Here is a 14,526-nt window from a genome sequence, read left to right as displayed (position 1 = left end):
TATCAACATAATGGGAACATAAACATGAGTGTTTGGTTTACAGAATTGAACATCATGCGGTTCAACTCAATGCCTTATAGAAGTTTAATTCCTGACCTAGATTCCTGTCACTTGGACAGCTGAGGACATGAAAGCACTTCAGAAGTAAAGTTTTCATCTTAATACACTGTTCAACGAGGCCTGGTGTAAGCAACTAGGTCACAGGTATTGGACTAGTCTGCCTAATTTTATTCCTAATGCAGTTATAGAGCCTAGCTGACCTGTAATTCTTCCTTCACGTCTTTTCATTTAGTGAGCTTTTGTGTTTATCACTAGCTTTCTTAGAGCAGGGATGGCAGGAATAACATTTAGGAAGAAAAGTAAAGTATGATTGTTGGAGCAGGGACAGATATCAAATAGGTTCATACTATAATGCACCGGGGGGGGGGGGGGGGGGGGGGTCAACCACACTGCTCCATTGTCAGACATCCATGGTACTTCTGGCAGTGTCCAAGAAAATGGCGGTTAGACAACTCCACTGAAGGGTACAGGGCAAGCTTTGCTCTCAGATCTTTAGACTTGAGGGAGGGGTGGAGAGAAACCTCACCTCAGTCTATAGTAAAATTTGTGTATGATAGCAGTCTAGAACAGTAAGATATATCCATAGCAATACCTTACAGGGACTAAAATCTGCATTTGCCTCAGGCAAGTTCACTTTTACTTGTGGCATGAACCAGCAAACATCCCTGCTGCTCTTGAAGATCAAGAGAAGGAGAAAGGGAAAATCCCCTTCACCTGCTAAGAAAAAGCAGCAGAGAAAGATAGCAGGGAACAGCTCCCACCAAGAGGAAGATGCAGATGGGTGAGCAGGCTGAGGGAATGCTTTGCCCATAGGATGCAGCAGAGTGGCTTAACAGGTATTCTTTTTAAAAAATATGTACCTCACACCATTTCACTGTCAATTCAAGGTGAGTTAGATTTAGGTATAATAGAGATTTCTCTATTCCTAGAGGGCGTACAATCTAAGGGGGGGAGGGGGGTAGAGAACACCCCTACCAGTGACAGGATTTGGGATTCTGCCAGGTACTTGTGACCTGGATTGGCCACTGTTGGAAGCAGGATACTGGACTAAATGGACCATCGATCTGACCAAGTATGGCTACTCTTATGTAGGAAATAAGGCATTGGTGCTAGGCTACAGGAAATGCCCTCAGCTTAGATGGAAAAATAAATAAATAAATAAACTGAGCCTACAAATAGGTGGGAACATGTGGGATAAAAATGTAACAAACAAATAAATAAATAAATAAAGGAGGAAGGCCCGAAAGCCAGGCCACAGCATCTGCAAATAATCCGGGCTACCAAAGAGCAGCAGAAGTGCAGCACCAGGTATATCCTCCTTTGAAAAGAGGAGGAGCAGGTGGTGGTTAGAAGCTTGCACGATAGACAGGTCTGAAGAAAGGGAAGATGAAAGAAAGAACTACCATCTCCTAAGGAGTCTATGACATTTATATGCTCCCTTCCTGGTCCTTGCTGTTTAACCAACATAATTTATATTTCAACAGAAAATACTGGACAGCAAATTGATAAACAAATAACCATATAAAAATGATCACACAGAAGATCCTCTAATTTTAGCTTTCTTCTTTTTCTCTCCTGCAGTTTCTGTTGCTCTTCCTCCCCAGGTGGCATGCCTCAGTGGCAGAACCACCACATCCTAGGTCAGGGATGTAGGACGCCTCTTTCAAGGCATGCCCTCATTAGCATTTGTGTGTTGGCAGGGGCTTATGGGAGTAATCCCCTCTTTCCCTGGATTTGGTATCATCAGCTCCATGGTACACCTAGGTCTGGGCAAGTGGGGGTTCTAAACCCAGATACTGTGAGCCAGAGAACCAACCCTGGATTTTTATTTTTTTTAATCTTTTTTCCACTAATCCTGAGAACAAGACAGCAAGAGAACGGGCTGGATTATTAGCGTATGGGAAAAAAATCACATCACAGCAGATGTCACTTTAATTTGACCTAAACTGAAACTACTGTATTTTATACGCAAGGCCTACAGCAACTGAAACTACTGTATTTATACACAAGGCCTACAGTCTGGAGGGACAGTTAATATGTGTAGCTTAAGATGCAACACCAGCAAGTGACAACTCCATTTGTGGAATAACCACAATATCTTCCACATCTGACAAACTTCCAAAACAGTGTCCAAGGAGGAAATCAGAATTTACCTTCATGTAGTTAACTATTTTAGCAAGGACTCCAAACCTATACCCAGTGCTTCCAGAAAGAGCTTTCAAGTTAAATGTTCCATTGCTGGCATCTGCAAATAGAAACAAATCATAAAAAGCAACTAAACAATATGCTGCTTTCCAGTTGGGTTGGTTTGGGATGAGGGAGGGGAGAAATTTCATTGTAAACATTAAAAAAAAAAAAACTTGAAAAATTATCTAAGAGGTTATCATCACTTTCCTAGCTTAAACAAATTATTACTAGTTCTGTTTTAGATTACGATTGATCAGGGGATTTATACACAGTGCCTAGAAAAAACAGGACCAGTTACATTATTTAAACAATTGAAAAGTATTTTGAAACTTTTAGTATGACCTTTGAAAATACATTAGTCCAACCTATATTAGGAAACTTCCTTAGCAAATGCTTTGCATGGTAGGCTATATTTTGTCACAAAAATTTAATTGCAACTTATCTTCTTTGCTGAACACCATTTTGCTAAAACAGATCTTAATGGTCACCTGCTGAATGACATTTTGAAAACAGGGATCATCTAGTTTTTACGGCATCTTGCAATAATACCTGTCAATAATAGAATTTTTTTTTAAGAACAATACATTTGTTTTTGAGTTATTTGGAAAAATGTTGGGGGTCCTGTTTTTTTCTGAACACCGTGTAGAAGAATATGACTGCTATGATTATTTTTTTACAACATTTATATCATCATGTAACATAGTAAATGACGGCAGATAAAGACCTGAACGGTTCATCCAGTCTGCCCAACAAGATAAACTCACTTTACATGGTATGTGATACTTTATATGTATACCCAAGTTTGATTTGTCCTTGCACAGGGCACAGACCGCACAAGTGTGCCCAGAACTTTCTCGTACTAAAAGTTCTGAAGCTAACACTGAAGCCCCTTAAATTTACACGGAAGCCCATTCATACCTATTCAGTCACAATCAGGGCATAGACCATAGAAGTTTGTCCAGCACCAGTTTCGCTTCCCAGTTACCGGCATTGCCACCCAATCTCCGCTAAGATTCCGTGGATCTATTCCTTCTACACAGGATTCCTTTGTGTTTATCCCACGCATGTTTGAATTCCGCTACCATTTTCATCTCCACCACCTTCCGCAGGAGGGCATTCCATGTATCCATTCCAGTTTCTTTGATTTATTTATTTATTGCATTTGTACCCCACATTATCCCACCTTTTTGCAGGCTCAATGTGGCTTACAGGGTGTTAATTTGGTATGATCATTACATAGTATTATATACAGTCGGTAATAAATTGGAAGTAAGAGAGGAATTAATTAGAAGGTAATGGGTAAGGTCGTGTCGAAGTGTTTTAGAGCGTTTGGGTGATGTACTGAGTAGTATGATTCATCAAGGATTGTTTTTGTATGCTATGTTGAAGAGAAATGTCTTCAAAGCTTTGTGGGTTGATGTCATTATCTCCTATAATCATCAATTAATACTCACTGCACCTCACTGTGCTTCATTTGAATCAACTGGATATTCCACATTCTTTTCCTAGCTCTGAAATTATGGAATGAATTAGCCCTGCATTTGCAGTGTGAAAAGTCATTTGTCAAATTTAAGACTGATTTAAACACATACTTTTTTTCAACAGGAGTTTGGTCACCAGTGGCTGGGTGCAGAGATTGGGTCTGAATCCTGATTAAATGAAAATTTTCCTCTCTCCAACAGGAGTTTGGTCACCAGTGGCTGGGTCCAGAGATTGGGTCTGAATCCTGATTAAATGAAAATTTTCCTCTCTCCTTCTTTATCCTTTTTTTTTTTTTTTTTTTTAACAAAGGTATGAATGATTCTTTCCTATCTACATAATGGTGGTGTTCTCTCTTTTTCTTTACTGTAAACCATTCTGAATTGTTTTTCAGATAGAACAGTATAGCAAGTTTTAAATAAACATAATAAAAACCTTTAAAATTAAAAAAGCAACCAAAAAAAAATCTGAAATATTAACTAATGTCCCAGATATAACTATGTGCATTCTCTATAGGCTACAGTTTAGAGAGACCATCAGCTGTGCTCTGTGTGCACATACGTATGTTTACACCAGGTGAGTACAAGAACAACAAAAATTCTTACCTGCTAATTTCCTTTCCTTGATTCTTGCTAGATCAGTCCATTCCCAAACAGCAGATGTAGGCAGAGAATACTGAATTCTTCTGATGACATCATCAGTTTAAAGCAGTGGTGTAGCCCTAGAACTCTCCAGTATCCTATTGACAAAGGAAAAATTGACAGACTGCAACAAATCTGTGAAACAATCTAATCAAATCCCTTGCAAAGATAAACCTGAGAGCAAACTCAAATCACTGAAAGAAACCGATGGAAATGACCTGAAGAACATTAGCCTTTCCAGGCAGGTCCTGTTCTGGTCTGTTCTAGCAGGAATCAAGTAAAGGAAATTAGTACTTAAGAACATACTTCACCCTATCATGCCGATAAACCAGTTTAGAGAAGTGGGATGTACCAAAGTTGTAAGCCCTGGGAGAAAGGAGAGCAAGCCCCCTGGAGGGCATCTTCCACAAACGCATCAAGTTCCCTAGACCGAGCCTCCAATGACTGAATGTAGAAGCAGCGATGAGCACATCACTGCCTTCCAAAAAAGCCACTAGAACAGCTATCATGGATATCACCCAGGATACCATCTGACAGAACCGTCTTTCAGTTCAACGGATATGCCCCAGTCATCCATGGAGAACATTATGAACCAGGGAGCTGCAAAGCACCATGTAACCTGCTGGACAGAACATAAATAGAAAAAAAAAAAGAGTGAGTTGGTTGCCTAGAAAAAAAGCCTGAATTAGGGACCATCAATGTATGTGGCATTGAATAAATCTACAGGGAGCATCCTGCTCAAAGCAAGAAAAGAAGAGAAGACAAATTTCACAAGGGAAACAGCATGTTGGCCACAGATTTTTTTTTTTTTTTTTTTTGGGGGGGGGGGGGGAGGTGGGAGAGAGACACGGAATCTGCAGAGAAAGAAGAGGCAGATCCCTACCTGATAAGGTCAGCACTTTGAGCTGCGCCCAGGAACATAGCCCCAAAGTAAAAATGTCAATCCACCTCCCAGGGCCACAGACAAGTGCAAGGGAGGTGGCCATAAAGGATGTACTGGATGAAAATAATATTCCAAGGGGCCACCAGAAAGAAAGGATGATGAACCTGATTAACTCCCACACAAACTGGGAAATTCCTCAGAGTGCCACTATAGAAAACATTTTGCTCAGCCTCAAGGGGGCCAGCATCACAACTCGTACCCTGAGGACTAAAGCCCAAATTCCTATCAAATCTTCACCACGAAAGGGCTATAGTGAAAGGATATCCATCTAATATGCAGATGCCACCCACTTACCAGACCTCGAACACAAGAGAGAAAGACAAAATACTTGTACCTCCCTCCCAGGCACAAGGCTACCACTACCGTCAAAGCACATGTGCACAGCAACCTACTGCTCTCCAGGGTCACAATGCAAGCTGGAGAAGATAAAGATCCTTAAAGAGCTGAGCTGGAATCAAAATACATTGCCAACATCAGCTGACTAGATGGGCAAACAGCTAAACCGAAGCCTATCCATTAACCTGTGCAGGACCCAGCTGAACATCATCCAGAGTGGACTTCCAAGGCCATGACAAAGTCAGTACAATTGTGTAAGCATCCTTTAAGTCCAGAGAGCATAGGCAATCATTTTCCTGAATCATGGGAAGAAGGGTGCCTAGGAAAACCATCCTGAACTTTTCTCGGACTAGACATTTGTTCAGGGCCCTTAGGTCTAGGATGGGATGCATCCCCCCTGTTTTCTTTTGCACAAGAAAGTACCTGGAATAGAATCCCAGCCCTTCTTCCCCTGGTGGAACAGGTTCAACCGCTTGGGCCTGTAGAAGGGCGGAGAGTTCCTCTGCAAGTACCTGCTTGTGCTGGGAGCTGTAGGACTGAGCTCCCGTTGGGCAATTTGGAGGCTTGGAGTCCAGATTGAGGGGTATCCTAACCGGACAATTTGAAGAACCCACCGGTCGGAGGTTATAAGAGGCCACCTTTGGTGAAAAAACATTAACCTCCCCCAACTGGCAAGTCGTCTGGTATGGACACGTTTACTGAGGCTATGCTGAACTGGAGCCAGTCAAAAGCCCGTTCCTTGCTTTTGCTGGGGAGCTGCAGTGGCCTTAGGCGCACGCTGTTGACGAGAACGAGTGCTTGGACTGAGCTCGGGCAGGCTGCAGAGAAGCAGGAGTGTACCTACGCCCAGCAAAGGAATAGGGAGCACTCCTCTTCCCTCTAAAAAACCTCCTAAATGAGGAGGTAGTAGCAGAAGAAGTCCGGCGGGAGAGAGAATCCATAGCATCATTGTGCTTCTTGAGCTGGTCAACTAGATCCTCTACTTTCTCACCAAAAAGGTTATCCCCACAGCAAGGAACATCCGCCATTCACTGCTGGACTAAATGATCCAGGTCAGAGACACACAGCCATGAGAGTCTGCGCATCACTATACCTTGGGCAGCGATCCTGGATGCTACATCAAAAGTGTTGAACTTACCCCTGGCCAGGAATTTTCGACACGCTTTCTGCTGCCTGACCACCTGGCGAAAAGGCTCGGCCTGCTCCGGAGGGAGTGCAGCAACCAAGCTAGACAGTTGCCTCACCGAGTTCCGCAAGTGGATGCTCGTGAAGAGCTGGTATGTCTGGATTTTGGCAGCGAGCATAGCGGCCTGATACGCCTTTCTCCCAAAAGATTCCAAGGTTCTAGATTCTCTGCCTGGGAGCACCAAGGCATAGTCCCTAGTGCTCTTGGCTCTTTTGAGAGCGGAGTCCACCACCATGGAATTGTGAGATAGCTGAGACCTCATCAATCCAGGTTCCCCGTGGATCCGATATTGGGATTCAGTTTTCTTCAGGATCACGGGATTAGACAGAGGGAATGACCAGTTTCGAATAAGGACTTCCTTCAGTACATTATGCAAAGGAGCTGTTGCAGCCTCTCTAGGCGGAGAAGGATAATCCAGGACCTCAAGCATCTCAGCCCTGGGCTCATCCTCAACCTCCACCTCCATAGGGAAGGGAATAGCCGCAGTCATTTCCCAGAAAAAGGAGGTAAAGAATAACAGAGCCGGTAGTGGGAGGCGGGGCTGGTGGTTGGGAGGCGGGGATAGTGCTGGGAAGACTTATACGGTCTGTGCCAGAGCCGATGGTGGGAGGCGGGGATAGTGCTGGGCAGACTTGCACGGTCTGTGCCCTGAAAAAGACAGGTACAAATCAAGGTAAGGTATACACAAAAAAGTGGCACATTTCCTGGGCAGACTGGATGGACTGTGCAGGTCCTTTTCTGCCGTCATCTACTATGTTACTATGACTCTCCAGTGGAGAAAGTCTCCTTTCTAGTGGAGGGGAAGGTTCAGAGGGAATCCCATAGGACTCAGCAGAAGACAAGTACCTGGGATCCTCCTCTTCAGTATCAGACAAGACATCCATCAGAGCAGTCCGAAACTGAGCCTGCCTCGACACCGAGGAATGACGTCCTCGATGGCGGTACTGAGAAGTCGACGCCTGCCTGGACTCCGGCGAAGCTTCCTCCACCGACGTCGAAGGGGAGTCGACCTGGATGGCAGCCGGCATCGAGGTTGGGGACCTCACCACAGGCGAAGGGCCAGATGCCGCTGCAATAGATGGTACGGAAGGCACAAGCACCCCTGACATCGATGCAGACTGGCGCAGCAATCCTTCAAGAAGCTCTGGAAGCAGAGTGCTAATGTGCTCGTTGAGAGCTGCATTCGGACGCATCGGCACCTCCTAAATAGAGGGGTAGCAATCCTCTCGGCGCCGATTCCCTCGATGCCTCCAGAGCTCCCGGCACCGTGTGTTGAAAGAGAACGATGACGGTGCTTCTTCGCCTTCGCTCGACACCCGTCATCGAGACTCCTCGGTACCGATGAGGATGTGGAATCCTCACGCCTCTTCAGGGCCGGGTCTGACGAAGGTCGGTCCCGTGGGGCCTGCATAACAGGAGACCTCGAGGCAGGTGGAGACCCACTCGATGCCTCACTGCTCCCAGTGTGAATAGGTCCTTTCAGCAACCATTACCTCTGCTCCCGACATCGATGCCGACACCACCGACCTCGGTACCGATGTCGAAGGACCGGACCAAGCCCCAAAAAGCTTTTCTCGTTGGGCTTCTCGAGACACTTGGGTCCGTTTCTTCATACGAAGACACAGACTACAAGCGGCTGGGCTAAGGTCGGGCCCAAGGCATTGGATACACCAGGCATGGGTATCGGTACCTGAGATGGTCCGGTTGCACCGAGTACGTTTGAAGCCGCTGGGTGTCTTCGATGACATGGAAGGAAAAACGGCTTTGGTGAAATCAAAAGACGCAATTGTGCCTGTTAGAAGAAAAAAGGGCACAAAAAGAAGGGCACAACTCGAACGTGCGGCCTAAGCCAGCTATGTCGAAAACAAAGGAAACTTTAAAAGAGGCAAAAATAAAGAAACTACAGGAAGTTTTTGTTTTTTTTTTTAAACTGTAGAATTTGTGAAAAAAGAAAATAAGGCAAAAAGCCATGAAACGAACAAAGATTCTTTCCCGGGCCTGAGAGGAGCGCAGAAAAAAAGTCTACCACACCTCAACGAGGAGAAAAGAAAACTGAGGAACGCATTCGCGCGACAGGTGAGAAATCGGTCCGTGCATGCACGCTCACCAGAAGACTCTCGCAAAACTTTTTTATATTTTGCTTGCAAAATGCCGATTCCTGGGCCGACACGGACGTCGACCCACATATGAGAACAAGCAGCCTGCTTGTCCTCGGAGAAAAAGAGGTTACTCATTCTGCATAAGTTCCTCCATGGGTACTGAATTAAGGTTTCCAAATGCAGAAGTCCCTGCAGGACTCCTCCCCACCCCCACCCACTGGTCTGTAGGGGACGCACCATAATGGTACTGAAAGGCGTCCACAATCCAAGCTGAAACCTTAATGGATCACAACAGGCATTGAACTGAGATGACGTGGGCTCCCTCAGAGAAACACAGCTACAGATCACACCCCGCCGCCTTGCAGAAACAAAAGATGATGCTGCTGTACCATGAACCTGTCTCCTTTTGCCTGCTGCTTGCTAGGATAGAAACTAGGAACTCCCATTCTGCGAGGGCATGCCGCAAAAGAGGGAAATCCTCTGAAAGCTTAAGAAGGCTGCCCTCAAGAATAGGGACTAACAACATCTTGGTCATCATTACCACCAACCAAGGGGGAGAAGCTGGCTCCTTCCTACAGGCAGGATAGATAAGGAGTCAACCTACTCAAAAGGGAAGCTCCCCTCCTTTATAACAGAAAGGCATCCCAATGTATGACTGCTCCTTCTCACTACAAAAACAGTTCCCTTGAAGCAAGAAGCAGGAATGGGACCCTGCAGACTCCCCCTGAAGGAGCCCCAACCCACCACAGCAGGGAACTCCCTAATTTACTCTAGCAGGCTGGTCAGAAAAGTGCTGATGTCAAGTCTTACTCAAAGCCCCTCAATGGCTGCCAGAGCTCTATGAAAGCAGTTGGTAAGTTCTCTTAGTCACATAGACCTAGAAGTTTTGATTTGATTTATTGACTTAATACTTTATTGTTAGCGGTATATTAAAGCTTTATTGACATAACACTTTGTCTTTGGAATTCGGTGTTCTCTGCCTTCATCTGCTGGTTGGAGAGCACAACCCACTCATCTGGACTATGCAGCAGGATAAGAAAACTTTTTTATTTTTATTAAGGTGAACATGCCAAAAGTTTAAGTAGAGGAGAAGTCATTGATGTTGACTTGAATTGTTCCCAACTCCCACAAAAGGGGATGCAAGGAGGGAGAAGAGAAAAAACATCTCAAAACAGGATGACTGAAAAGGAGAGGGGGAAAAAAGCAACTATGGAAAATAAATTTTTGAAAAATGCAAAAAAAAAAAAAAAAAAAAAAGACAAAAAAACCAAATAAAAATGCAAACTTCCCTCCTTAAAAAAAGTTTACAGTTGTGAGGCAATTTAAGAGGAGAGAAAGAGGATCAAAATATAAGTGGATTATGGATGCAGCTGTGGGATTTGGAGTACAGGGGAGGAAGAATAAAAGAAGAGAGTCTCTGGGATCAAAGGATGGAGGAAGCTGTTCCTCCCCTGGCTCCACATTTACTCCTCCTTGCATCCTTCCCCCTAACCCTCAAACACTCATTGTTCACCCTCCCCCCAAAAAAACCCATTGTTGCTGAGGAGCTAACAGGGCAATTCCATAACTTGGCCCTTCAAGTTAGGTGTGCCAATATGGCGCACTAAGCACAAACTCTAATGGCATTCTTGCAACAAGACGCTATTATAGAATACTAGCGTAAACACCAAATTAATGCCAGGTCAATAGCAATCATAAATGGATCCATGCCAATGCGCACAACTTATGTAGTATTCTACAAGTTATGTACAAAGGTTGGAGACATAACTATACCCCTCCCTTCCTCCACCCACACATATGCCCCCTAGCAATTACATGCCAAAGCACTTATGAGCTACCTTACAGAATAGCACATAGTGCAACTGAAGGGCTTATTTCTAAAACCCTCTAAGTCCAATGCAACTAATATGGACTTAGAGGAGAGGGTATTGGAAATAAGTCCTTCAATTATGCGTGTAAGTGCCAACTGTTGGTAATTATGCATGCAAGGAGCACATAACTTTTGGAACTCAATTACAGAATTGCCCTGAAAGTGTCTCAGGCAAGGACTGTTCACTTATCTATATCCCTTTATCTCACCAGCTGAGTTCACATCTTCTACTCCCATGTTGGGGCAGACTGGGCCATCACTGGCCAGATTTGGGGGCATACACACATCCAGGAGTAGGGTAAAGAAAGGTAATGCATGCACTGCCAGCACCAGTATGTATTACTCAACGTTTCTCTGTCTTACAGAACCCCTTCGTCTTGGCACTCCAGTTGAGCATCTATCTTGCTTGCCTGAAGTGATGGCCATGCTCTCCCCATGCCCCCTCATCCCTAGTTTCTCAACTGTTCTTCCCAGCAATACCCTCATTTCTTAACTCATCACCTCTCCAGTTGATTTCCCTACCACCCCTCAGTTTTTCCTTACTCCAACCATCTAATAAACCTCCATTCTCAATTCCCCCTGCTGAATTAAGGCAGCAAGAAGCTGTAATGTCCTCTTCTGCTGCTTGATACCCAACTGGCACATAAAAAAAAAAATGAAGAAGAGGATGTGGACAGATGCAAATCCTTCTCCTGCTAGTTTGATCAGCAGTAATGAGAGAGGGATTGTAGTGGATCTCAGGAGAGGGTAATGAATTGTGGTGCACATATGAATAGGGACAAGGAAGCGAAAGATGAAGACCCTGCTTTTTTTTTTTTCTTTTTCCTATTATCTGCAGCTGCAATACTATGTTCCCATCCATATCCCACATCACAGATGGGCAGGGAGGATACAACACAGACACACTTTAATGCATTCTATGAATGAAACATCTAACAAAACAAAAGAAATAGGGGAAAAAGTAACAAGGAAAAATATTTCTTGCCCTGGCTCCTAATACTTTTGGCTAGTGTCCAGGATTTTTGATTTTTTTTTAAGCCCTACAAAATTATAATCCTCAAACCATGGATGAAGGCTAATCATTCAAAGTTGAACATGAGCAAGATGCAAATCATGATTTTATCTAGCTATTCAGTTTCATCTTTCCAAAGACCTATTTGATTGATGGTGTGGAGATTCAGTTTGTACAAAAGATTAGGTCTTTAGGTGTTATGCTCAACTCATTTCTTAGTATGTGGAATCCGGTTAGTAAAGTGATGAAGAAAGCTTTCTACAAGGAATTACTAACTGCTGATATTTTTCAGATGGTAGTGCAGAGCACCATAGTGCCATGTTTCAACTACTGTAATAACTTACTGATAGGCATTCCCAAGAGTTATTTGCAATCATTACATGTCACTCACAATGTTTTGGCACATGAAATTACAGGGCTATCTAGGTATGACCATATAAACCCAACCCTGGTTACACTATTGAATTTCAGATTCGCTATAAAATCTTAATGCTAGTATTTAAACTATTGACCAATAAGATTTCCCCAGTGGTTTCTGCTTTTTTGCTCCCCATTCGCTACGGTCTTCAACAGCTAATCTGTTAGACGTACCTTCTTATAAAGTAATACACCATGAAGAATACAGGTCTGCTATATTTTATATTGCGGGTCCTATGCTTTGGAACGCTCTGCCTCCAAATACTCGTGCATTAAGAGACTTAAAAGATTTTAAGATTGCTTTAAAGATTGTTTTATCTCAGCAAGCTTACTAATTGGCCTCATTATTTTTTTTTATGTCGACCATTGCACACTTCTAATTAATGGATTACTGTATTTTTGTGCATATAAGCTGCAGATTATACTCATTTTTACCGACTATAGGGATTACAGCTAGTACACATTCCTGTTTACATAAATAGGTAGTGGACTATGCAATATGAAGTTTATCTAATTTTATGCCCGGTTAAATCATGCTATTAAACCGAAAGTGGGGGGAGGAATGTGCCTGGCACATGCGCACAAAAGTTCTATGGTAAGAACGGCTCTTGTGCGCATGCCCAGACAAAAACGGAAGCATTAACAAACATTGGCACCTGTTCTTCTGGGCTTAAATACATGTGCTTTCATTTTCAGTTTCTGTTCGAACATGGACATGTTTGTTGCTTACTATCTGTATTTAAAACTTACAATTAGCAGCCATTTATACTGCGCAGGTTAACACCCGTGGTCGAGCATTTGGCATACAATAACGTGCATGCACACCTGAGTGGCAGCTAATACACAGGTGTGGCTTATGTAGAGTCACACTTATACAAAGGCAGAAAATCCAGAGTTTATAGCTGTGTGGGGCTTATTTGTGCAAAAATATGGTACATAGGCCCCTAAGTAGTAGGAAGGCCTCTAAAATAGGGAAAGTTCATTGCTACTTGTTTGGGTTTCTGCCAGGTACTTGTGACCTGGATTGGCCACTTTTGGAAGCAGGATACTGGGCTAGATGGACCATTGGTCTGACCTAGTATGGCTATTATGTTCTTGTCATCGGGATTCCCATCTAAGTTCTAACTGTGCCCTGATCATGGCTGGACAGATTTGGATGGGCTGGAGTGGAGATTCGATGACAACTTCAGAAGTTGGAGAACAAGGCCAGTGCTGGGCAGATTTCTACTGTTTGTGCCCTGAAAATGGAAGGACAAATCAAGATCAATTACACATATATAGTATGACATCATACCTTATGCTGTGAATTTGTTAGGCAGACTGTCGTCATCTACTACGTTACTATGCAATTGAGCAGAAAGAAATGTCAAAGGACATGAAGCTTTCCAAGTAGCTGCTGAAAAACTCAAGTGTCTGTATTCTTACACACCAAAGGGGTGGGGGGTGGAGATGGGATTTTTAAACAGGGCACCTATAAAGTCATATTTTATATAATCCTCAGTAGCAGACAAATGCTCCTGCACAATTTACAACTGCTCCAGGCAGGTGCCACTATGTGCATGTACTGTGTATAACATTTCAGCTCTGGCCCAAGGAATGCCTATGCAGAGACCCTTTCACTCTATAAAGGCATGCCTAGAGTTAGACACCATGTGTGCACATGTGTTATCTATGTGTATGTGCTATTCTATACTACACACAAATGCACCAGTGCAAGCTGTGTGCAGTGAGTGGTATTCTGTAACATATGTAACCGCCCTAGCAAATAAATGCAAGGGAGGTGTACACATCGACACAGCATGGGCAGGACATAGGTTTGTCTCACACAGTATTCTTTACGTTGTATGCAAGGTACACGGGTAAGTGCTGCACTCGGGCACAGCCATTTATTGGGCACACCTAAACATACGCGCATTCCTGCTGATTTCTGCTAGTATTGTATAACAGAATTTGTATGCATAGATACCATGATAGAATACATGCTCTGCTTGCTGCATTCAGGCACCCAAACAGAGGCACCTAGTTATAGAATTGGCCTCAGATCTGCCTAAAAAAGTACAAGTGCTCTTGTCAGCAGTGTATGTATATTCAGCTCCACAATTTGGTAACAGCCATTTTTTTCATGGCTTTATACATTGAAAAAGCTTTATAAAATTACCCCCCCCCCCCCAAGCATCACTATTTACCACTTGATAACTACAGTGACAGTAATGCAGCGCTGGACACACCCTGTGAGTAAAGGCAAGTAAGGCAGAGAAAGTTAATCTCAAGATCATATAAAGCCTTCAGTCACCAT

At 43.7% G+C, this 14,526-nt stretch overlaps 1 protein-coding gene across 4 annotated transcripts in view; it reads right to left on the bottom strand.

Annotated features, from left to right (window-relative positions):
* GTF2E2 (general transcription factor IIE subunit 2) overlaps positions 1-14,526 on the bottom strand; it is a 143,810-nt gene that overhangs the window by 73,467 nt on the left and 55,817 nt on the right. For all 4 annotated transcript variants that reach the window (XM_030194519.1, XM_030194517.1, XM_030194515.1 and 1 more), the window contains exon 3: positions 2,214-2,305. In XM_030194519.1, coding sequence (XP_030050379.1) covers positions 2,214-2,305 — 92 coding nt within the window. The remainder of the gene's footprint in view (positions 1-2,213; positions 2,306-14,526) is intronic.

This window comes from Microcaecilia unicolor, chromosome 2, assembly GCF_901765095.1.
Source record: "Microcaecilia unicolor chromosome 2, aMicUni1.1, whole genome shotgun sequence".
Lineage (NCBI taxonomy): Eukaryota > Metazoa > Chordata > Amphibia > Gymnophiona > Siphonopidae > Microcaecilia > Microcaecilia unicolor.
Note: the sequence above shows the minus strand (reverse complement) of the source record. Positions and strands in the feature narration are given on the sequence as shown.